Below are 23957 nucleotides of genomic sequence, written 5' to 3'. Positions count from 1 at the left end.
TTTCTACTGTCTATATGTCTATCTATTATCTCTTTCATATATCTATGTATTTTGTCTCTCTTTCCTATGTCTGTCTATCAATCTATGCTTCTACCTATCTATCATATTAGTTCTGTCTCTTAAGAAAAATTAGCAATTAAAGAAGTGATTTTCTTGACATTGTTTTTATTATTTATCTTGAGTTTGCTGAGCATATATTTCTAGAGTGAAAATAATTTATTTTGCTATTCTTCAGGCATTTTTTATTTTTTATTAAGTAAAATTTTTCATTTATTTTACACACCAATCCAAGATCCCCCTCTTCCCTCCTGCTACCCCCTCTGCCTCCCCTTCCCAAACCACCCTTCACTTCCACCCACAAGAAGGCAAGGCCTCCCATCTAATAGAAGCAAGTTCAAGCCTTCCCCCTGCCTTAAGGCTTCATGAGGTATCCTAGCATAGGTAGTGGACTCCAAAAAGCCCCCTCATGCACCAGTGATGGATTCTGATCCTACCGTCAGGGGGCCCCCAAGCAGATCAAGCTACACAACTGTCTCGCCATGCAGAGGGCCTAGTCCAGTCCCATGTAGGCTCCACAGCCATTGATCCAACTTTCATGAGTTCTCTCTAGTTTGGTTTGGTCGTCTCTGCAGGTTTCCCCATCATGATCTTGATGCACTTGCTCATAGAATCCCTCTTCTCTCTCTTTGACTTGACTCCTAGAGCTCTTTCTAGTGTTTGGCTGTGGATCTCTGCATCTGCATCCATCAGTCTTTGGAGAAAAGCTCTGTGATGACAGTTAGGGTATTCACCAGTCTGATCACTGTAGTAAGCCAGTTCAGTTCAGGCAAACTCTCCACTATTTCTAGTAGCCCAAGCTAGTATCATCCTTGGGGATTTCTGACAATTTCCCTAGCCCTGGATTTCTCTGTATTCCCATGATATCTCCCTCTATCATGTTATCTCTTTCATTGATTTCCCCCCTCCATCCCTATTCCAGTTCAATCATCCCATTCTTTTATGTTCTCATCCCTTGTCCCCTATACTCCATTGCCCACCCCTCATCCCCATTTCACTCATGGAGATCTCATCTATCTCCCTTTCCCGGGGTGATCCATGTGTCCTTCTTTGGGTCTTCCTTGTTAGTTAGCTTCTCTGGAGCTGTGGGTTGTTGTCTGATTATCCTTTGCTTTATATCTGGTATTCACTTATGAGTGAGTACATACCATGTTTGTCCTTCTAAGTCTGGGTTACCTGACCCAGGATGATATTTTCTAGTTCCATCCATTTGCCAGCAAACCTCCTGATGTCATTGTTTTTCTGTGCTGAGTAGTACTCCATTGTGTATATGTACCACTTTTTCTTTATCCATTCTTCAGTTGAAGGGCATCTAGGTTGTTTCCAGGTTCTGGCTATTACAAATAATGCTGCTATGAAAATAGCTGAGCATGTGTCCTTGTGGTATGATTGAGCATTCCTTGGGAATATGCTCAAGAGTGGTTTGGCTGGGTCTTGAGGTAGATTGATTACCAATTTTATGAGAAATTGTCTTCAGGCATTTTTAAATGAGTTATAATGTGTTATGTTGATTTGGGGGAATAAGACAACCTACTGAATCTTGACCCATCATTTGTAATATGGATTCCCCCATGATATCTTAAAATATGGTCTTCTCCACACTTTGTAACAAAAAAAATTCATTGTAAAATTATTCATTTACTGGTAGTGAGCCTCTTCAGCTGCATATCACATTTCCTTTAATATAAAGCAATCCTCCTGAATATTTTGTGGGCCTCAACTATTATTCCTCATTTTGTCTCTGATCTTTATATCTGTGTTTTATTATGCATTTGTGGTATTTCTTGACTGGCTTTCACATTGTTTACCCTTTCTATTCCTTTTATATCACATGTATATTTATGTATATATGCATATAAAAATCATAAATTTTGTCATAGTTATAATGTGTCTTTGGTTAATATGCCCATTTTCATATATCATTATATTCTTAACTTTCATGAATTATTTTATGTTTATTACTGAACTAGGTAGACAGTTCAACAATTGAAAGCACTTATGGCACAAGAATAAAGACCTGAGTTCAGATTCCCAGCATCCACATGAAAGCTGGGCATGTCTGCACACTTCTGAAACCATGTATCCTGATTTAGTATAGACACTCCTTATGTGTGAATCCAAACTTTCAGGCACTGGTCAAAACACACTCTTCAACTGCCCTCAACCTAGAGGCCCCTTGAGCCTTTCCAGCCTCCATGTTCAACCATATCCTGCATATCTTGCTCCAGTGTTGAACAGGGTACTTCAGCCTGATCATCTTCTGCATACACACTCTAGAACCCCCGATCTACACCTTAACACTGAACTTGGACAAGAAAAGATTTTCTTCATATCAGCTGATCTTTTTTTGTTTGCTTTGTTTTTTCTTTTTTGGGTTTTTTTGAGACAGGGTAGCTTTGTGTGCTTTGGTGCCTTTCCTGGAACTCACTCTTTAGCCCAGCCTGGCCTCAAACTCACAGAGATCTGCCTGGTTTTGCCTCCCAAGTGCTGGGATTAAAGGCATGTGCCACCATTGCCAGGCTTACATCAGCTTATCTTTATATTTCCATCTAAGTTATTTCCAACCTTTAGGCCCACCCTACCCCACACATCCTGTATTTAATCCAAACCTGCTCTGTCCATATCAGATGTAGAACTAACAAAAGAAGTCAACATGCTCAGATCATACTGCAAAAATACAAACAATAAGATAGATAAAGGCAGTATTTCCTCTACAGAATCCACCAGTCCTATAGAACTGTTTGCCAAAGAGGATTACCTAAGATGAACCCCAGGACACAGAATTTAAAAGAAGACTCTTGTATTTCATTAAAAAAAAATCAAGAAGGAGCTGGAAAGATGACTCCATGGATAAGAGCACTGACTGTTCTGCTCTTCTACAGATCCTGAGTTCAATCGCCAGAAGCTACATGGTGGCTCACAACCATCTACAATGGGATCTGATTTTTTTTTTTTTGGTATGTAGGTGTTCACACTGACAAAGCACTCTTATACATAAAATACATCAACAAAAAAAATTCGAGTTTAAAAAAGACAAAAATAAGATGCTCCATGAACTTAGAGAGGTATTGATTAAAAAAAAAAAAAAAAAAAAAAAAAACACCAGGGTGATATCCATGAAAATTCAAGCAGAAGCCTGGTGAATACAATTGGGGATTTGAAATTGTAATTCAATCAGGATATAGAAACACTGAAGAGAAATGAAATTTGCAGACAAATGGATTGAACTAGAATATATCCTCCTGAGTGAGGTAACCCAGACTCAGAAGGACAAACATGGTATGTACTCACTCATAAGTGAATACTAGATGCAAAGCAAAAGATAACCAGACTACAACCCACAGCTCCAGAGAAGCAAGCCCTGCCTTTTTAACACGGGTTGTGGGTATCAAATTGGATTCCTCCTGTTTCCACAGAACACACTTTATCAATTGAACCATTTCCTTAGTCAAACATGTAGAACTTTGAATTGACAAGACAGACACATTAATTACTGATTAACTCTTAAGTTTGAAACAGAAAGCAAAAACAATATTCACTATCCCTACTTTGTGTTCACAGGAAACACCAAAACAGGGACATTAACTCTAATAACTAATAATCACTCTCACTATGACTGATACTCTGAATTATTCCCAATACCTAACACTGTTCTTAGATACAGTTTCTCTTGTCCAAGTCCAAATGTCCAGTAACAGTCAATAAAGCATTTCTGCCCTATTCTTCTTGGTCCCTTTATGTATAAATCTTTTTGAGAGCAAATATGGCCTCTGGAGATTTGTTTTCTTTACTTCTTCCTTGCATTATGCCCATAAGAAAGAGAGTCTGAGAAATGCCCCAAAAATTAGTTTTTATTCAGCATATGCAGAGGGCAGATGGCTCTGAATTGTCTTATTCTAAAGATTTTGCTGTTTTACAGTAAAAACACAGTATTAGTAGTAAGTAACTGAATCATATAAGTATTAGCATTTACTACATAAGTATTGCATGGGAGTGTCATGAAATACAGGGAACAAAAGGGTTGAACTATGTACTGACTCAGAGAACTCTGTTTAATGAGGTTTGCTATTCACTGGATCTCAAGGGAATGGGGAAATGTGAGAGAAAGCAACCACAGTACCAGGAATGAAATGAACAATACCCTCAAAGAAGAGAAGATGCAGATTGGGAGTATAGAGTCTGTCCTTTACACGGGAATAAAACGAGCCTGGTACAAAGGGGGCACATGGCCAAATCCACTGGTAACTGGTGTGGTATCAATGTCCTTTACATCAACCAGAGGCTTCAGGCTAAAGTTCTGTAAAATGGTGGTGAAGAACAGAAACAGCTCCATCCGAGCCAGGCCTTCTCCTGCACACATCCGCTTTCCTGAGGGTAGCAAACACAAAGTTGTCCCTGAACTACTGTGCTGTGAATTGTCATGCAAAGTAAGTAGTAAATAGCCATGAGTTGTTAGGCATGAGTCTAGAAGACACACGTCACATTTTCAGCTCTAGACACAGCTCCCTTCACCAATCTCTGACACCATGAAGCTGAAACCCTCTTTGTGGTTGATATATTGTGCACCCCAATAAACTTATCTGGAGGTCAGAGAACAGAACAGCCATAATATTAAACATAGAGGTTAGGCAGTGGTAGCACACGCCTTTAATCCTAGCATTCCAGAGGCAGAAATCCCTCTGGATCTCTGTGAGTTCAAAGCCACACTGGAAACAGCCAGGCATGGTGAATCACGCCTTTAATCCCAGGAAGTGATGGTAGGAAGCAGAAAGGTATATAAGGCATGAAGACCAGGAACTAGAGCTGGTTAAGCTTTTAGGCTTTTAGCAGCAGTTCAACTGAGATCCATTTGGATGAGGACTCAGAGGCTTCCAGTCTGAGGAAACAGGATCAGCTGAGGAATTTGTGAGGTGAGGAAGCTGTGGCTTGTTCTGCTTCTCTGATCTTCCAGCATTCATCCCAATATCTGGCTCCGGGTTTGATTTTATTAATAAGACCTTTTAAGATTCGTGCTACACCTCTTTATGATCCTTGTGTCTCAATAGGATTTTAGCTTCTGTGGGTTTCCTCATCATATGCATAATTCTACTTAGCAGGGATTGCTTGAATGCTGTGCTTTCTTATCTTGCCTCCCTGCCAAAATGAATTCCTTAAGAAAAAGGGGGAGGGCTCTGTATACACATCTCGATTTGTACACTTTCAGGACTAACATAAGAATCAAACCCTCCAGTAAAAGGTAAAATTGAATCCATGCTCAGAGACTCAGAACACACAATGGAGCATTGAAACTGAACATCAAGGTGGAGGATCCTAAGTAAAGGAAACTCTAGGAGCTCTGGAATCACACAGAGTGTCCTTCCACATGCCCAAGGCCTTCCTCGACCTGCATTTACTTGGCAGGTTCTGACTTCCTGCATCTACAGAAAATATCCCCTCCTGTACTTCATTTCCCCTGTACAGTTCCCTGCCTCCTCTTCTTTTCTTACTTCCCTGCTCCCTATGAGCCAGCCAACTTCCCTCTGACCTTTTGAAGTAATCCTGTTTGGGTGTGAAAGAGCAAGATCTGACTAACTTCCTCCCTGACTCCCTCTCTCACAGCACTAATCCAACTAGGTTACAGTGCCTTGTGGACTCACCTGCTTCCCCAACTCAGGAGTGAGTCTTTTTCAGAGCATGAGCATGCTCTGTTCTCTAGGGCACTTGCATTCCCAGAGTGAAGGATGCCACAGAGGAGATACTCAACATGTGGACTTAGATACCTCTCTTGTGGCAGATGAGAAAAAGTCTAAATGATGTCAGCTCCCAAGTGAAGCTCCTGGGAAGCTGGGGGTTATATCTAGTGCCCAAGTTCAATCAATAAATATACTCTGCTTTCTTAACTTGAAAAAATTGTGCTAGAGTCTGTAATGCTTGCTGATGTCATCCAATAAAGAGGAATTATTACATGCATAGAAAATACACAATCCTTAAAGTGATACTCTTCATAACATACAAAGAGCAATTCTACCTGTCCCAGCAAAGTCATATTACACCTGATCCTAAAATTCTATTATGTCCTCCAAAGTACAAATGGAAATGAATTTCTGTTACCTGTTGAGAAGGGCACAAAGTAGTCACTCTTCTTGAAGTTTCCACTCTCATCCAGAAAGTGGCCAGGGTCAAACTTCTCTGCATTAGGAAATTCTTTGTCATCATGCAGCATAGATGTCAGTGATGTTATTATAGTGGTACCCTGAAAACAGCCAACAGACTTAATGGAAGTTGAAAGGGAAGAAATGAAGGAACTCACCTAGACTAATCTGTTTGACTTATGGATGAAGACACTGGGTCCAAAGCAGAGCAGTGACATTTACACACAGACAAAGGAAGAAAAGAGAGGAATTGATACTAGCTCCTCAGCTAGGGGGAATCTTCATGTCCTGGTTTAAGCTTGTACAGGTCTCATGTATGCTGTCACAACTGCTGTGAGTTCATAGGTTACACCTATGAGTTCATATGTGTAACCTGCCTACCTATGTCCAGAAAACACTGTTTCTTTGTAATTATCTTGTGGGAGGCCTGCTCCCACCTTTTACAGAGTTCCTATGAGAAGAAAAAAGGCATACGGAATTTGTAGATAGAAAGATATCAAAGATAAGACAGACAGACACACAGGATAGCTTTGAGAGGACCTGGCTCAAGATCCACTGGCCCTTTCTGTCTCTACAAAAGGGCTTTTTATAACAATGCCAAGGGGCAGGGCAAAAGACCTCCCCCTTGCTAGATCAAAGTATACCGCACAGCCCAAGTACAGACCCTTCCAAACACCTGGTAACCATACACATAGTCAAGCCATTCCCTTATGAGCCCTGCTGGGTAAAGCAATCTCAGATCTCACTAGGAAAGCTCTGTGGGCCTCCACATTATCTACTACCTCGGGTTCTTACAATCTTTCTGACTGATCTTCCACAATGATCCTTTAGCCTTGAAAGGAAGAGGTGTGACATAGACACCCCATTTATGGCTGAGCCTTCTGAGATCTCATATTCTATGTATCTTGATCAAGTTGTAGGTCTCTGTGTTCACCACCATTCATCTACTGCAAACAAAGCTTCTCTGTTGGGAGTTGAGGAGTCAGTTTTCTTTAAGGGTGTAACCTCTGGTAGGTCAATTACACTTGTGTAGCCAATGGCTACACAATCCATGATGGTATGAGTAGCACAAAGTGGACTCAATGCTGTTGTTGGGTTTTTTTGTTGTTGTTTGAGACAGGGTTTCTCTGTGTAGCTTTGCGCCTTTCCTGGATCACCTGGCTCTGCCTCCCAAGTGCTGGGATTAAAGGCGTATGCCACCACCACCCGTCTTGTTGTTTTTTTAAAGAAGACACAAAAATTGATGAGATGAATTTAATACTAGTAGCAACAGCTTTGCTACTGTGATCTCCATTAGCAATTGAAAGACTGATTACTTGAGATTTTTGGTACAAAAACTTATGAACCCACTCTAGCTATTACCAAGGTTGGACACTGGTGTCTGCCCTCACCACTGCCATATTTATCACTTCTATTCTCACTCAATTCATATTAGCTATAGTTTTAGGTAGAAGTCTGTGTTCATTCTTGAAAAGTAAGGAGAATTTATAATCCCTTGCTTAAGCTTTTGTTACATCTGATCTAATTAATGATAACTTTAAATATACTACCAACAGGTATACTTTCAATTATTGAGTACTTTTCATTGGGATATATTATGTGCTTATCATTCAAAAATGTGAGAACCACATCATCATAGATGAACCCTACCTTGAAATTACAAGAGAGATAAGAAATGAGAATCTCCATCATCTCACAATTCAGGATTATCAATTCAGGCAAGGATTATCAATTAGTTATACTAAAAGTGGTATGGCCACTGATAAGTCCTCCGTGTTCCAGAGGATAGTTCCACACTCATGAAATGCTGATGCCCTCATTAACCCAGTAGGTGTGGGAGGGGGAGAGGTATTGATGGGATGAAGAGGTTTCGTGAAAGTCAGAGAGGGAGAAGACAGGAAGGAGAGGTCAAGTGTGGTCAGGCTGCATTACAGACAGTCAAAGATTATATTTATCTTTAAAATTACCAATTAATTTTATAAACTGTTGGCAAATTATTTAGAAAATAGAATGCTCAGACAGGGATTATAAATTAATGTTAAAACTATCGATAAATTATTTAGAAAATAGGATATTCAAAAATTAAATCCCATCCTGTAGAGTTTTGTTTTGTTTTGTTTTTTGTTTTAATTCAGAATACAGAACTTTATCAACAGAGGACCTGAAAAAACACTCTGTAGGAAAAATGATTCTTAGTGTCATCTACAATGGGACCACAGTGTATCCAGGCCACAGTCTGATGAAGCAGGTCATCAACTGAGCATCATCTTTTAAATGTCCTTATTCAAAACACACAATTGAACCCTAATCTCCAAGAAAACCTCCACACAAAATCAGAAAGAGGAACATTTCACAGGTCAAGTGGCTTTGACTCTTCAAAACAATTGTTGTATCAAGAAATTATTTAAAGGAAATGCTCTCAATTTTGGAGAACCATATTGTAGATTTGTTCCTTTATTGCACTATGAAAAGTTCTCCCCCTAAATCTGTAAGAGATATCTAGATAACTAGAAAATGTAATCTTAAACTGTATGAAGAATAATATTAGTATATTGATAATTTCTTTAGTGTGAGGGTGCTTATCAATTTGTAGCAGAAAGTCTTCAGTCTTAGGAGATACACATCAAAATATTTAGGTGTTAAGTATGATAGCTTTAATAGACTAAAATATAGTTCTAAACCATCTTTATACTTCATATGCACATGATATATAAGAACACACTCATATATCCTTTTAAGTGCTAACTGAGTTTAGATAGTCTCCTAGTTACTTCAGCTATCAATTTGACATAGCCCAGAGTCATAAGAGGGAACTTCAGCTGAAGAATTGCCTTGACTAGATTGGCCTATGGATATGTCTATGGGGCACTGTCTTGATTGATGATTGACATGAAATGGCCCAGCCCACTATGAGTGGTGCCAGAAAAGTGAACCTGGGTTGTATAATAAATCTTTCTGGACAACAGCCAGGGAGAGCATGCTAGTAAGCAACATTCCACCATCGCTTCTGCTTCAAGTCCCTGCCCTGCCAGAGTGACTGCCCTGCTAGTGTTCCTGACCTGACTTTCCTCAGTGATGGACTATGACCTATAAGATTAAATAAACCCTTTCCTCTCTGAGTTGCCTTTAGACATGGTGCTTATCACAGCAACAAAAATCAAGCTAGTAATGTTTCATAAAAGGTTGGAAACTCCATGTTTCTAAGTTTATGATATTTAAGAGCTATACTTTTCTTTTTAAAACACTTTTGCATATTACTACTTTAAATATTCTCTTACATATTTGCAACTCTAGTAGGAACCAACATGTGAATTTGGGAACTTCATCAACACTAAGTGGCGGAGTGAGAGAAACAAGCTTACCTTGGGAATGAAGTAGTTTCTGAATTTAACGTCACAGGTCACTGCATGAGGCAGGTTCATGGGGATGAGGTCAATGTACCTCTGGATCTCATGCACTACAGCATCTGTGTAGGGCATGTGGCTCCTGTCCTGCATACAGGGGCTCCTGTTCCTGCCAACCACACGTTCGATCTCTTCCTGGACTTTGGCTAGAAAGACAAAGTGGGAAATGATGTAATGGGAAGAAAGTGGCGCAACTGCCACAGCAAGTCAGTGCTACATGGGGCAGGGTGACGTCATCTCAACAACATCACAGGCCCTAAGCACGTCTAGACTTGTAATGCCATGGGAAAATATAGCTACCCAAAACCCAGGCATTCACTAAGTAGATATACTTCTACATATTATCATACAGGATAATCAGTGCACATAAGAATGGTTAAATGCTTTACTATACAGATATCTTACACATATGAACTAAGAAATCCCTACCCCTGTAAGGACAAAAACAAGAAAATAAGAATTAGTGTCATATCAAATTAACATATGGTAGTAATTGAATTCTCCTGGCAGATGAGTGTGTATTTTGTGTGTGTGTGTGTGTGTGTGTGTATGTGTGTATGTGTGTGTGTGTGCATGTGTTCTTGCTTATCTGTAAATTCCCAATCGTTCTCTGTATTTTCCTCATATGCCAAAGGCACTCACTTCAAAACATTCTTTTTTTTCTTAAAGATTTATTTATTTATTATGTATTCAGAGTTCTGCCTGCATGTATGCCTGAATGCCATAAGATGGTACCAGATCTCATTATAGATGGTTGTGAGCCATTATGTAGTTGCTAGGAATTGAACTCAGGACCTCTGGAAGAACAGCCAGTGCTCTTAACCTCTGAGCCATCTTTCCAGCCATTCAAAACATTCTTTAAGTATCTTGGGAAATTTATGTTCACATTCAGAGATAGATAATGGGCATTTTTATTATTTTACTGCACTATTTACAATCATATATTTATCACTGCATCATACAAAATAGACAGCATCCCCAAACACACTCTCTGTCTCTCTGCCTCTTTCTATCTTTCTGTCTCTCTGTCTGTCTCTCCTCTGTCTCTCCCTGTCTCTGTCTCTCTCTGTCTCTCTCTGTCTCTGTCTCTCTCTCTCTCTCTCACACACACACACACACACACACACACACACACACACACACACACACACTTCTCTCTCCTGCAGTACACTTAGAATTTTTATCTTATCTATACCCATCCTTGTATCCATGTAACTTCATGAATATTTCTCACAGGTAAGGGAGCTGTGGCTGTGTTACATGTTTTACACATTCTTGGACATGAAAGAGCCTACTTAAATTCCTAATATTGGATGCTAACTTAGAATTATTACAAATGCTCAAGTATGCTTCAAACCCTAGAAATAATTTTTAATGATTAGGCTTCATCCAATTGTCAGCCATGTCTCTCCTCTCAGACTCCTCATGCTCACATCACCTCCTGCCCATCCTAAAACCAGAATGGGAAGAGTTGTTATAAGAAATCCTGGCTCTGCCCCTGAATCACATGTGCTGGGGCTGATAGGATCTCATCCAACAGGGCTGCTCGACAGATCCTAGCAGATGTCAGTGTGACACCCTCCGGCCTCCAGAACTGTGCGCTAAATACAATTTTCTCTGCACAATATCTAGTCTCCATTATTTGTTACATTGAGAGAAAATACACTATGACACATGCATGTCCATCTGTCCTTCAGGAAACCAATGTACAGACCTACACCAGTTGGGGACACATGTGCCTTGCTCCAGACACCTCCCATCAAATGCAAACACCTTATCAGAGTAAGGTCACTAGAATCAGAGCTGGGTGCTTCTGCTGCTGCTCACCCTGTCTTGTTTCTCTCAGTCACTCTCTTCTATTGTGAAAACTTGTCTCATTCTTATTTCTTCCTCCTATGTACATGTTACAGCTAGCAACAGAGCAATTTCAGTAATGGGGTTTCTCTAAGAGACCCAGGGAAGGACATGGGATATGTCTTTCCAGCATCTCTGTTGAGTTTCTCTGGCTCCTCGTACCTGTGATGTCCACATGCTTCAGCAGTAGCAGGAGTCCATACCTCAGAGTGGTACTTGTTGTTTCTGTTCCAGCTCCAAACATGTCAGTGACAGTGGCCACCAAGCTTTCCATGGTAAACTCAGACTTCGGATTGTGCTTTTCCTAGGATTTATGTGGATATTATTTTGGTTTGCTGGCATACAATTAATTACAGTGAATCAAAATTAACTCAGATTGTTCTTAAAGATAAGAAACAAACAATGGCAAGTCTAATACTAAAACTACAATACCTAAACAGGATAGCAGAAAATGTTATTAGTTAACCCATACTTTATTTCCCATTCCTCACAATTGTTTAAATTGTGGATTATCAATGTTCTCATCACAAAGAAATGATACTTACGTGAGATAATGAATATATCAATTGGCCTGACTTGATGGTTTTGTTATATGTATATATGTGTGTATGGATGTATATGGATCAAGCTACTACACTGTGCCCAAACACACACACACATAGGAGACAGATACATATATATGGGAGCCAGAAAATCATAGCAGAAAGAAAGGCAGCAGAGCAGAACAGCTCACCTTTCATAGCTAGGAAGCAAAGAGAGGAAAGAGACAAGGGTATCGTACTGAAGAAACAGTTCGATGACATAACTTCCTCCATCTAGGCTTCAACTCTGAAAGCAATGGTTCTCATCCTATATCATGATTCCTTTGGCAAACCTCTATCTCCAAAAATATTTACATTAAGATTCATAACAGTGGGGCTGGAGAAATGGCTCAGTGGTTAAGGGCACTGACCGCTCTTCCAGAGGACCTGTGTTCAATTCCCATACTGGAGTCTATAACTCCAGTTCCAGGGGACCTGACACCCATGGCAAAACACTAATGGACATAAAATAAAAATAAATAAAATTCTAAAAAGATTCATAACAGTAGCATGTTTACAGTTATGAAGTAGCAATAAAAATAATTTTATGGTTGGGAGTCACTGCAACATGAGGAACTGTATTAAAGGGTCGCAGCGTTAGGAGGTTGAGAACCACCTTTAAAAGGTCCTATCACCTCCCAAAGGTATAGTCAGCTGGGAAGCAGGTCTTTAGCACATAGCTCTTTGATAGACATTTAAGATCCGAGCTATAACAAAGAAAATACTTTTTCACAAAAACACTGTAACTAATTCTGTTAAAGAATTTAATTAGATACAATATTGACTTCCTCATTATGAACTCTGAAATTGTAAACCTAACAGTACTGTTAGAAATCAGAATGTCTGCCAGAGAGATTGGGAGAAGATGGGCTGTCGGGCCACTCCAAGGAGTCTGAGAGACCCATGGAGACTTCGTGGAGACAGGAGGTAGAGGACGAGCCTGCTGAGTGAGCAGGATCTCCAGAACAACTGAAAAATGCCAGGTCTTATGGGAAGATACTTTTAAAAAGTGGTTTCATGGAACTGGAAAAAAAATGACAGAACTAGAGACAGGTATGGGAGAGCAGCCTTGAAGAACAAAGGAACATCATGTTGCCGAGTAGGGCCACCAGGAGGCTTGGGCCACCACACCAGACCACCACCTGGCTCACTTCACCCCATCACTGCCATGCTGCTTGCCCGACTTGGGGGACCACGGCTGCAAACCCCAGGTGTGTGTGGGGCTTCGGGCAGCAAGCGCAGGGTGATGTGCAGGGGCCTGAAGGTTGTGCAGGTCCTGCCCTCAGACACACTGCCCAACCACACAACTACCCTGACGCTGAGCACACACTATCCAAGATGAAGAACGATTCATTTTCTGGATTAAGTTTCCTCAAAAGACTTCTGTGGTCCATGCTGCCCCCAGAGACCATATTGATATCTGTGATCCAAGCAGCCATCGTAAACCATGTTGATATCCACAATCCATGCTGTTGCCTGCTGCTATGGGCAAGGAAGCTTCTTTCACAGTGGCATCAATGACTGCAGACTCACAATGGACAATAAGAGACATTGAAGGCTTCTGTGACAACCTTCCACCTCCCCAGCCTTCTGGTGGGGCAGGGAGGACTCAGGGTCTGGCCACTGGGAGTTTAACCATGCTCCAATGAATCTATGAGCAACACAACTGGACTTAGTGGATTTTTTGTTTGTTTGTTTGTTTCTGATGGAGAGGCACAGGGTAGGAGGATGGACCTGGGAGAAATGGGAAGCAAGTGTGATCTGGGTGCATTGTATGAAATTCCCAAATAATTAATAAGAATATTATGTTGGAGGGGAAAAAAGCAATCAGGATGTCAGTTTGGGGAAAGAAGCTGATAAATGGCCATTCATAAGTAAGCTTTACTGAGAAGGCCTTGTGAGAACAGAAGCCATGATCATTCAGATCCTGAGGTTGGAGACCATTGGAAGAGACAGTGTATCATTTCAGAGGCAGTATGGCAGGGCCTTAGAAGGAAAGTGGCCCCCTTCAAAGCTGGGAAGAAGCTTCATTACAAGTAATCAATTAATGAAATAAATACACAGGAAATGGAAGAAAGGTCAAAGCATATATGAAACTCTCAAAGAACTAATAAAAATGGAAGATATCATGTTTCTTTCTCCCTCCAGGATCCTGTCAGATTGCCTGACAGACATGTTCATGACAATATGACAGGGCCCAAACGGAGAGAAGGAGAGCCTTCAGAAACTCCAGAACAAACTAAATATTCTGATTTTTATAAATCTGGAGGGACTGGCAGGAATTTCTACACATGGTTCAGTCTGATTTAGTCTACATGAGTCCATGCCTGGAGCCAGGTACTTGGCAGGATCAGAAATCTTTCTTGAGGTATGTATGTTTATGTTGCAGAGAGGGGACCATGAGTTCCCAGGGCTGCGGGAAGCATGGCCTGATTTCTTCAGGCTGACAACTGAAAGAGTAACCAATGATGAGGAGCAATGCCTGAGGTTGGTTTCTAAACTACACACATGCACACATCTGTACATACACATATACCTGCACACTCACAAAATTACACACAGATGGTACTAAGCCATAGCCAATGAACAGCTAGGTTCTGATACTTCACTAAAGTCCAAGGAGCAACACGCTTTATAAATACAGCACTGAGGCAAAGGCCACTGGTGAGTGAGTAACAGAGACCTTGGAGTCCAGCCTAATCCAGCTAAGTGGGCAGTCTTCACAGCAATATGGAAGTCCATCTCTGTGGTGATAATAGTTCTCCCCTACCAGCAGACAAGGCACAGATCAAAAGAAATTTGTGTCTTCCCACACCCAGTTTCTCCCAATTCTTTAGCTTTTTCTGCTCTTTGCCTCACCTCAGTTCAAGGAGTATGTTTGCACTTACACATGCTTTTATTATATCTATATTATGCTTCTCACCCAGTTTTTGAACTGCTCCTACCATTATTCTTTTATATATGTGATACTTTATTAATTCTTTGAGAATTTTATTCAGTCATACAATGTGCTTTGATCTTATTTACCCTCTCTGCTCCTCCTAGTTCCTCCCAGATCTGCCTCCTATCTCTCAACTTCCTGTCTTCTTTTTATTGTTTTTCTTATAACCCATGGAGTACCATTTGTGCTGCCCACATACACATGAGTGCATGGCGGACTTACCAGGGACCACATCCTTAAAAGAAACAAATTCCCCCTCCCCCCAGAAGCCATCAATTGTCAATAGGTCCTCAGCTAAGGGTGGGGACTGGAGTGATCTCTTGCAGATTTGGGGTACACAGCCACAGCAGCTGTGAGCTCATGAGTGCATAGCTCCTGTCCTATCCTGAAGACACTGTATTGGTCCAATCCTCCCTGATCTCTGGCTTTTAGAATCTTTCCACCTTGCTTCTGCAATGGTTCCTTAACCTTCCCTAGCCCTATATTCTAATTGAGCATATCAATACTCTCCTCTTGGCTAAACTTACCAAGGCACAGAATAGGTCTTACTGCTGAAGTTTCCCACATAGCTCCTGCTATTTGCAGCATCCATCCCATTAACTAAAATGAAGCCTATGGGACTCTGATAATAGAAGATAGACACCTTGCATTTACTTTTGAATCTACACTTCTATAATCCAGACATGTATCAAGCTAAAATGCAGATGATAAATCTCAATACTCCTCTTCAGTATCAATGCTCACCATTCTATGGAGTTCACAGGAAATTTACCCTGAGTGTTATCTGCATTAGACTCTAGTTCAGGCTTATATATACAGTATCAAAAATTCCCTAGTCAATATGTAGCCTTGTAGAGTGCTTGAAAACATTTCCACATCCTCATCTGGGGAGAACCATTTCCAGCTATACTCAACTGTGGTTCTCTGCTCCATCTCTCTACCTTATCACTTCACTGTGCCCATGTGAAATCCTCTCCCCTGTTTCTCACTAAAAATCTGTATCAAACCTCAGGTCACTCAGAAAATCTGCCCAGCAAGTTTCTTCTCATTCTCATATGCTCTTTCTCCTCAGCCTCCCACACACTCCAGTACAACCACTTTTATTTCAATGCTGGGTATTTTTATTGCCTGACTTGTTTGTATTTCTGCTTCACCTGATGGGTATGCTCTCTTTCCTCAGCTAGATTGCTAGTCCCTAAAAGCAGTGCCCACGTGTTCTAGTTATTTAATGATTTAGTTTTAAATCCTCCATGGTTGTTAGTCCAGTTTCATGTACACAGCAGGTACCTAAAGTTTTTACCAAGTGCATCTTGCCTGAGCAACTATGCATCCCCAATAATTACAGAAATAATCAACAAATCACAAAATGCAAGCCAGCAAATATTTTACCTGTTCCATTTTGATCAAGAAACAATCAATGAAGTCCCGAGGATTGTCCATGTCCAGTGTTTTTTGGTGTTCTTTTACTTTCTCCAAAACATAATTTTTTACATAGGAAAAATTTCTAAGTACTTGGTTATGACTTCCAGGGAAATAATCAATTATGGCAGGAAAAGTATTGCAGACCTTGAAGATTAAAAAAATATTAATTAAAATTAAAGACATGAGTACCATAACCCTGGTGAAAAACTAGGGTGACGCCGGGCGGTGGTGGCACACGCCTTTAATCCCAGCACTCGGGAGGCAGAGCCAGGCAGATCTCTGTGAGTTCGAGGCCAGCCTGGGCTACCAAGTGAGTTCCAGGAAAGGCACAAAGCTACACAGAGAAACCCTGTCTCGAAGAAAAAAAAAAAAACTAGGGTGACAAAACCAAACATCAGGTGAAGCTAGGGAAACCCCCACATAAGAGGGGGAGGAAGGATTGAGGCCTAGGACAGCAGGAGAATGTGGCCACAGAATCAACTCAGCAGGGCTCATAGGGGCTCACAGAGACTGAAGCAGCAATCACAGAGCCTACACGGATCTGAGCTAGATCTTCTACATCTATGTTATGGTTGTGTAGCTTGATATTCTTGTGGGACTCTCAACAGTGGGAGGAGAGGTGACTCTGACTCTCTTGCCTGCCCTTGGGACCCTTTCCTCCTACTGGATTGCCTCATCCAGCCTTGATATGAGAGTTTGTGCCTAGTCTTATTGTAATTGGTTAAACCATTTGGTTGATATTCCTGGGAGGCCTGTTCTTTTCTGAAGGAAAACAAAGAAGGAGTAGATCTGGGGGAGAGATCAAAGAGTGGAGAAGGACTGGGAGGAGTGGAGAGAGGGATAACTGTGGTCAGGATGTAATACATAAGAGAATAATTAAAAAAAGAACTAGGGTGAACTTGAGGAGAAACATTTCAGTGTACATGATTGTATAAACGGAAGTGCTAATAGAGTCTCCATTAAACTGATCACATGACCAGATTGACAAGATCTCCAACATCCAAGTCAATAATTTTTATATTACTAAAGCACCTTTATGTCCACTCTCTCTTTTTTACCTACAACTGTGAAATACAGGAAGACCATGTCTCATCTGCATGAAGTAAGCTAAGAGGTCAAGGAAGTTCAGTCAACATGAAACAGAGCAGAGTCACTCCATGATAGTTCTACCATTCTACCATTAACAGTTGGCCTCAGTAATAAAATCATGTTTTATAACTGGGAAAGGCTCAAAGATATGAAACTCAACTCTGCATTTTATGGACAAATACTTATACACAGCAGTGGTCAAATGACTCCTATAAAATCACATAACTATCTTTTATACAGAGTGATACCAGCTTGATAGATGGTGATGTAATTGACCATGACAGTCCAACAGAGAATTATGTTTTATACACTCCAAATGCCAATCATCTTAATATCCTGATTCTCATTACTTTCTCAGCTAGAGATCCAGCTTTAGATGGCCTCTGAGTCTTTGGTCCAGAACCCCCAGTTCTCAGAGGTTCCTGGCAGCAATCTGTGCTTCCATTCTCTGTCTTTGGTATCCTAAATTAGAAAATAACTGTTAAGTAATGGGATGAAAATGACTCTATTTTTTGGTTGGCAGACAAGCCTGTGGGTGGTGGAAGGTTTTCACCAAGTCCCTAGACAGCCTCTGGCAGTACCAAAGTGCTACCTGGACTCTGTGGTTTGGAGGGTTGTGGTTTGGCTTGCAACCCTGTGTCCAGCCATCTGTCTTCTGTTCTGTTCTGAAGAATAAAGTGCTCTGCCGTCTTTCTGAGACATTCATGGTATCCCAAGATGACGGTGATGTGAAAACATTCTCTTTGCGGGTAGGCAGGGCCCATCCCTCTAAACACACACACACACACACACACACACACACACACACACACACACACACACACACAATCAAAACTGTCTAAAACAACTTTGTTATAATTGTGGAAAATAGTCATGTTTACATAAACCAATGATAAGCTGAGAGTTTTTAATGGCGGGGATAGGAAAGCATTATAGCATTGTTTTGCCCTGATGTCACCTCTGCCCTGTCTTAGTGGCATCCTTAACAAGAGCCCTGTTCCCAGTGGACAGAACTATGGCTCTTGATTCCAGGGGAGTCGGCAGTGGTGGGGGCTGGGGGGAGTGAACTGTTTCTCTGTTTTCACCTAACAGGGTAGGGGAAGCTGAAGGACTGGGTATAGCACTTTGTCTTTGTTTCACCTAAGTCAGAACTCCTCGGGGTGGAAAAGTTGTAAAGACTATCATAAAAGCTTACAATGCCACTAGGCAACACAGGGCCACCTGGAGCAAAAGAATGCAATTGAAGCTCCTGGCAGAACATGGAGACCATGTGAAGAAGAGCTGGAGAGAGAGTATCTTTGGGAAATCAGGCCACTCAAAAGCATCCACATGCCAAGCGGTGGTGGCGCACGCCTTTAATCCCAGCACTCGGGAGGCAGCGGCAAACAGATCTCTGTGAGTTCGAGGCCAGCCTGGTCTACAGAGCGAGATCCAGGACAGGCTCCAAAAGCTACACAGAGAGACCCTGTCTCAAAAAAAAAAAATCATCCACATATACTGATGTATTTAAAATGCCAGAGAATGCCCATGACAAGCACAAGTTAGAAAAAGGCCTGGAAAAAAAAACCAAACCCACCCCCCAAAAAAACCCAAGCTTTCCTTCTGCTGGGTCCTGGGCCCTGGGCCTGAGTGCCTGGCACAGAGCCAGTCTGGTGGGATTTCTCCTCCCTGTCTCTTCTACTTTTCGTTCCCACTTCACATCTTTGGCTTTCTTTCCTTTCTTCATTTTGTATCTCTGCCCTACAGCCTTCTCCCTTCCACCTCTTCTTCATCTCTATTCTCCACCTCTTTGTCATCTATAACTCTCACAGTAAAGCAATTTCTGTCAGAAACGAAAGAAAGCAGAGACTTTGGAGGACAAGCATGACAAAGAACACAAGCTTCACAGAAACAGCTTAGAAATGTTACTAAGCAAATATTTTTTGCCTAGAGAACACAAAAGGTACAAAGGAAAAATTAAAACCCTATAGCCCCAACAGCTGGAGATATGGCTCAGTAGTTAAGAGAACATGCTCATGCTGGAGGCCTGGAGTTTGGTTCCCAGAACTTACATTCAGCAGCTTACGACCACCCATATCTCCAGCTCCAAGGGATCCAACACCCTGTTCTGGCCTCTGCAGGCACCTGTACCCACCCCACCCTCATGCACAGTACACACAGAGCTGAAGAATACATTTTGTTTTGTTTTGTTTTGTTTTGTTTTGTTTTGTTTTGTTTTGTTTTAAAAAAAAAAAAAAGAAGAACTGCACCTCACATCTCTAAAATGTACAGTCTGGAAACATTTATGCCACAGCTCAGTCCCTATAATGCTGTGGATTTCTCAAAGGAAAGAGCCCAGATGGCTCCTTAGGAAGGAAGCCTTTTGACCTCACCTGTATCCATGGGGTGCTCAAGAGTCTGAAGTTTTCATTAAATTTTTCCATCAAGTTAAGAAATTCCTGATCTTTATAGTCAAAACGATTCTGGAAAATAATGGAGCAGATGACATTGCAGGGAGCGCAGCCCAGGACGAAGGTGGGATCAAAGGGTGAGCCTGGAGAATGGGAGATATAAAAATAACTGTTCATATGTGTACATAAAAGGCTCTTTGATTTCATATTAAAGTAATTTTAGAACCCTAAATGAATAAGTTCCTAGAAATTCTCTATCAGGCAGAACTTCAGCACACTCAATTCCCTATCTGGTGTGCAGACATACTGCAGACAAAACACCCACATACAATCAAATAATAATAATAATAATAATAATAATAATAATAATAATATATTTTAATTAATAAAAACAAACACCCCCCTGGCCTGGTAATGCAGGCCAGTAATCCTAGCAACTCAGGAAATTGAAGCAGGACTATCTATCGTAAGTTTTTAGCCTGCCTGGGCTACAGTGAATTTGAGGTGATCCTGGGTGCGTTAGAGAGGCCCTATCTCAAAATAAAACATGAAATCAAAGATTTTGATATTAATCAGTGGTTGGGACTTTCTAGGCTGATGCAAAACCCTAAGTCAAATAAATATGTAAATAATAAAGTCCAAGTGAGTAACATTAAGTAACTCCAGCTGACATCTTTAAACAGTGACAAACGGAAAAGCAAGTCACAAGTGCAAAGGGAGCATTAACGATGCCCAGGAACTAGAAACCAGGCATAGACACCATTGTTGTGAACACTGCAGACATGGGCCTTTGAAGAACCCCAGACGTGTCTGTCAGGGAGGCTGATGCTACCAACCAGACCAATTAAACAAAAGCATGCATGGTTTCACATTCCGTGGAGTTAGCAGGTCACTTCAGTAATATCCTCTCACAAACATTTCCTAGTGAAATGTTCTAGAATAGTTAGCCCACAACTATGCTATGGGGAAACATTGCCAAATTTGAAAAGTGATATTCAATCCTTCTGTCTGTTTGGCATTGTTTGAAAGTAAAGCTTGGTGCAAAATAGAATTTCATGAGTTTTTATCCCCACCCTGTATGTACAAAAATTGTTTACAAACAGGGAAGGCACTGAGCTGGCTACAAAATCTTCCTTGGCTCTGTACCAAACCATCCCACTTGGATAGAGTTGCCAAGCATTTCCCTCAGTGTAAGATCTGGCTGCCCCCACAGTGTTGCCATGGAGATCATTAAAGAAGGGAGCAATCTGGTCAGTGACACAAAGTGACACACACCTACCTTTGGTTTTCCTCAGTTCCTCCACAAGGCACCGTGCTTCCTCTTGAACACGGTCCTCAATGCTCCTCTTCCCCATGCCAAAATTCCGCAGGGTCATGATGGAGAAACGCCGGATCTCCTTCCATTTTATCCCATTGCTGAAAACGATTCCTACAAGAATGGGAAACAAGAACTAGTCAGGAAGCAGACAAGGAACTGGTAAATGAAACTATCTGGATGGCCCAGAAGAGCTCATCCTGCCTCATCTGCATGACCAAGGCCCAACTCATGCATGCACACATTTGTCTTCACACTTACCAAGGCCTTTGTTTACTTTTTCAGATACTGGAAAACTGCCTCTTCCAGCAAACTCCTCCCCATGGTCTATCAGAGCTTCCTTCACGGCTTCATGCCCATGCAACACCACAGAGGGCTTCATGCCCATGTACAGGGTGAACACAGGGCCATAGACTTTTGAAAGCTGGAAAATTGGGGGAAAAAATTCAAATAACAGCAAAAGTAAAATCAGGATGTAGCCTACATATTGTACATGATCTACTGATGTCATTATACTGTTGATTTTTTTTTGTTCCTATAAAACAGGTTCAAATGTTGCTGTATTTCATACATAAAAACCATGCTGCCTGTTATAGATGTCACAGGCAGAATGTCCCCCATTTGCCAAGAATTTATGAGGGAAATCCTATATAGATCATCACAACTAACCAATACCTTGAGCTACATTTATTAATTTTACAGCTAAAGAGACTGAGGCTCGAAGAATTTCCAATTCATCTCAGTATTACATAAGTAAAAGATGCAAATTTGAACCCTGCTTAGTGAATCTCTGTTTCCTGTGCAGTCAGCCGCTAAAGTCCACACTGGATAAAATCCAGCTGCTATTGAACTTGCTTCAAGATTACCTACTGAGCACTTTTCCAAGCATTCTGTGACTAAGAATTAGAAATCTACAATTTCTTCCGTCCCTTGGGACTGAGGAGATGGTTCTGTAAACGTTTTCTCTGCAATCATGAGAACTGGACTAGAACCCAGCATATACATAAAAAGCTCACTGTTCTCAGGTCAATAATCCCAGCCCTAGAAAGGCAGAGACTGGAGGATCCTGGGGCTTGAGTCTTGATGGTCAGCCAGACTAGCCAATCACTGAGCTCTAGGTTCAGTGACCTACTTTGCCTTGAAAAATAAGATGGAGAAACAATTGAAGATACTCTACTCCAACCTCTGGCCTCTTTACCCATACACAAAAACACCTACACACACACAAACTCAGAGAGAGAATGTATATGCATTATAGCATTCCACTGTTCCTGACAATGGCACTCTAAATATAAGAACCTTTGGAAATAGTTGCTTTACAATAAAATAGTTAAATAATAGCTGAGATTAAATTCCTTTTTGTAATCTAAAGAGGAGCTTGAAAAGCACTTACTTTGTTTAAAGATTTGCTGATGTCCTTCACATCTATCTGCAGGATGTTTCCAATAAATGGGAGAGGAGTGGGGCCAGGAGGGAGCTTCCCTCTCCCAGAGCTCTGTCTCCAGAGTGAGAGGAGAAGCAGACAGGAGACAGTGAGCACCAGGACCAGGACTGGCTCCATGGCAGCCTTCTCTTCTTAGGGAGACACCTGTGAGCTTGCAGTCCAGAGCTTTTATCATGCTAGCTGCTAACTCAACGTGTGCCTCTGAGGTGTAAGTGACCAATCAGCGAGGTTTTCTCTAATCTTCCTTCTTTGTGGACTCTGGCCTGTTGAAACATACAAACGGAAGCTGTTCCTCACTCTTACTCACTACTCTTCCACCTTGGAAGCCTGTCGGAACTGGCCCAGGGTGGGACCCATTTACTGTTCTTCTTTTTTTTTTTTGTCCACTACAGATGATTCCAACATGCAATCTAAACTGGAGGGTAATGAAGTCAATCATTTGGTCAAAAGATTGGGGCTGGAGAGATGGCTCAGAGGTTAAGAGCATTGACTGCTCTTCTAGAGGTCCTGAGTTCAATTCCCAGCAACCACATGGTGGCTCACAACCATCTATGATGAGATCTGGTGCCCTCTTCTGGCATGCAGGCAGAACACTGTGTACATAATAAATAAAATAAATTTAAAATAAAAAAAAAAGATTGTTCAAACATTAAAGGCAAATCATATACTTATATATAATGTTTACTCAGTAAAGTTTCCCAGTGATTGCAATACATGCCTTGAAAATGAAGCTCTTTTTAAACATGCTTTAAGTGTGCTGTAGTAACACTAGAGTTGATTCATCACCAGTTAAGCCACATAATTAACTCAGTAAACACACACATCTTTTGCCATTTGATATCCTACAAGGCCCTTTCTGGCAGAGGATACTCTTTTCCCTGCCCAGAGAGTGCTAGATAACAGAACGGTATTGGCACAGTTCGTGGACATCACTCAGGATGTACACAACACTGACATTGACAAAATGAGGCTCCTGTTCTCTAGAGATTAAATCAATAATACAGTTTCTCCTTTTCATTCCCTCAGGAGGGGAAACTCTCTCAGCTAACTGAGGGTCCCAGGCAAAGCCCCATGCACATTATCCTCATTTCCTCCCATGCTGTGCTGTCTGGGGTTTACAGAAGGATAACACAAATCTGTACTCTCCCCTCTTTCTGTGTGACTTTTCTTACTATTTTGCTATGCCCAGGTGCTGTGGTCTCTCACCTGATTTCTTTAGCTCCTGTGGCCGTGTTTTCTTGTGTGGGTACTTGTTTTGAGGGATGATTCTCTTGGGGAAAGAGTGTTGATTGCTGACTATTCCACCATCTTGCTCAGTCTCTGCAGAAG

At 41.3% G+C, this 23957-nt stretch overlaps 1 protein-coding gene across 1 annotated transcript; it reads right to left on the bottom strand.

Annotated features, from left to right (window-relative positions):
• Positions 1-3888: 3888 nt before the first annotated feature.
• Positions 3889-23026, bottom strand: LOC143271135 (cytochrome P450 2C11). The gene is made up of 9 exons (XM_076563021.1): positions 22578-23026; positions 21446-21608; positions 21149-21298; positions 19852-20012; positions 16358-16534; positions 11609-11750; positions 9551-9738; positions 6148-6289; positions 3889-4425 (listed from the first exon to the last, which is right to left on the bottom strand). Exons 1-9 carry the CDS (start codon positions 22743-22745, stop codon positions 4244-4246), a joined length of 1473 nt encoding a protein of 490 aa, XP_076419136.1. The 5' UTR covers positions 22746-23026; the 3' UTR covers positions 3889-4243.
• Between the last annotated feature and the right edge of the window lie 931 nt (positions 23027-23957).

Source organism: Peromyscus maniculatus, chromosome 1, assembly GCF_049852395.1.
Source record: "Peromyscus maniculatus bairdii isolate BWxNUB_F1_BW_parent chromosome 1, HU_Pman_BW_mat_3.1, whole genome shotgun sequence".
Classification (NCBI taxonomy): Eukaryota; Metazoa; Chordata; class Mammalia; order Rodentia; family Cricetidae; genus Peromyscus; species Peromyscus maniculatus.
The sequence above is the reverse complement of the archived record's forward strand: the minus strand, read 5'-3'. Positions and strand labels throughout refer to the sequence as shown.

Coding starts and splice junctions, on each gene's coding strand:
- LOC143271135 (XM_076563021.1), bottom strand. CDS start 22,745: ATGGAGCCAGTCCTGGTCCTGGTGCTCACTGTCTCCTGTCTGCTTCTC. Junction 21,609..22,577: donor TCAGCAAATCTTTAAACAAA/GTAAGTGCTTTT, acceptor CCAATTTTCCAG/CTTTCAAAAGTCTATGGCCC. Junction 11,751..16,357: donor TCTTGATCAAAATGGAACAG/GTAAAATATTTG, acceptor CATAAATCCTAG/GAAAAGCACAATCCGAAGTC.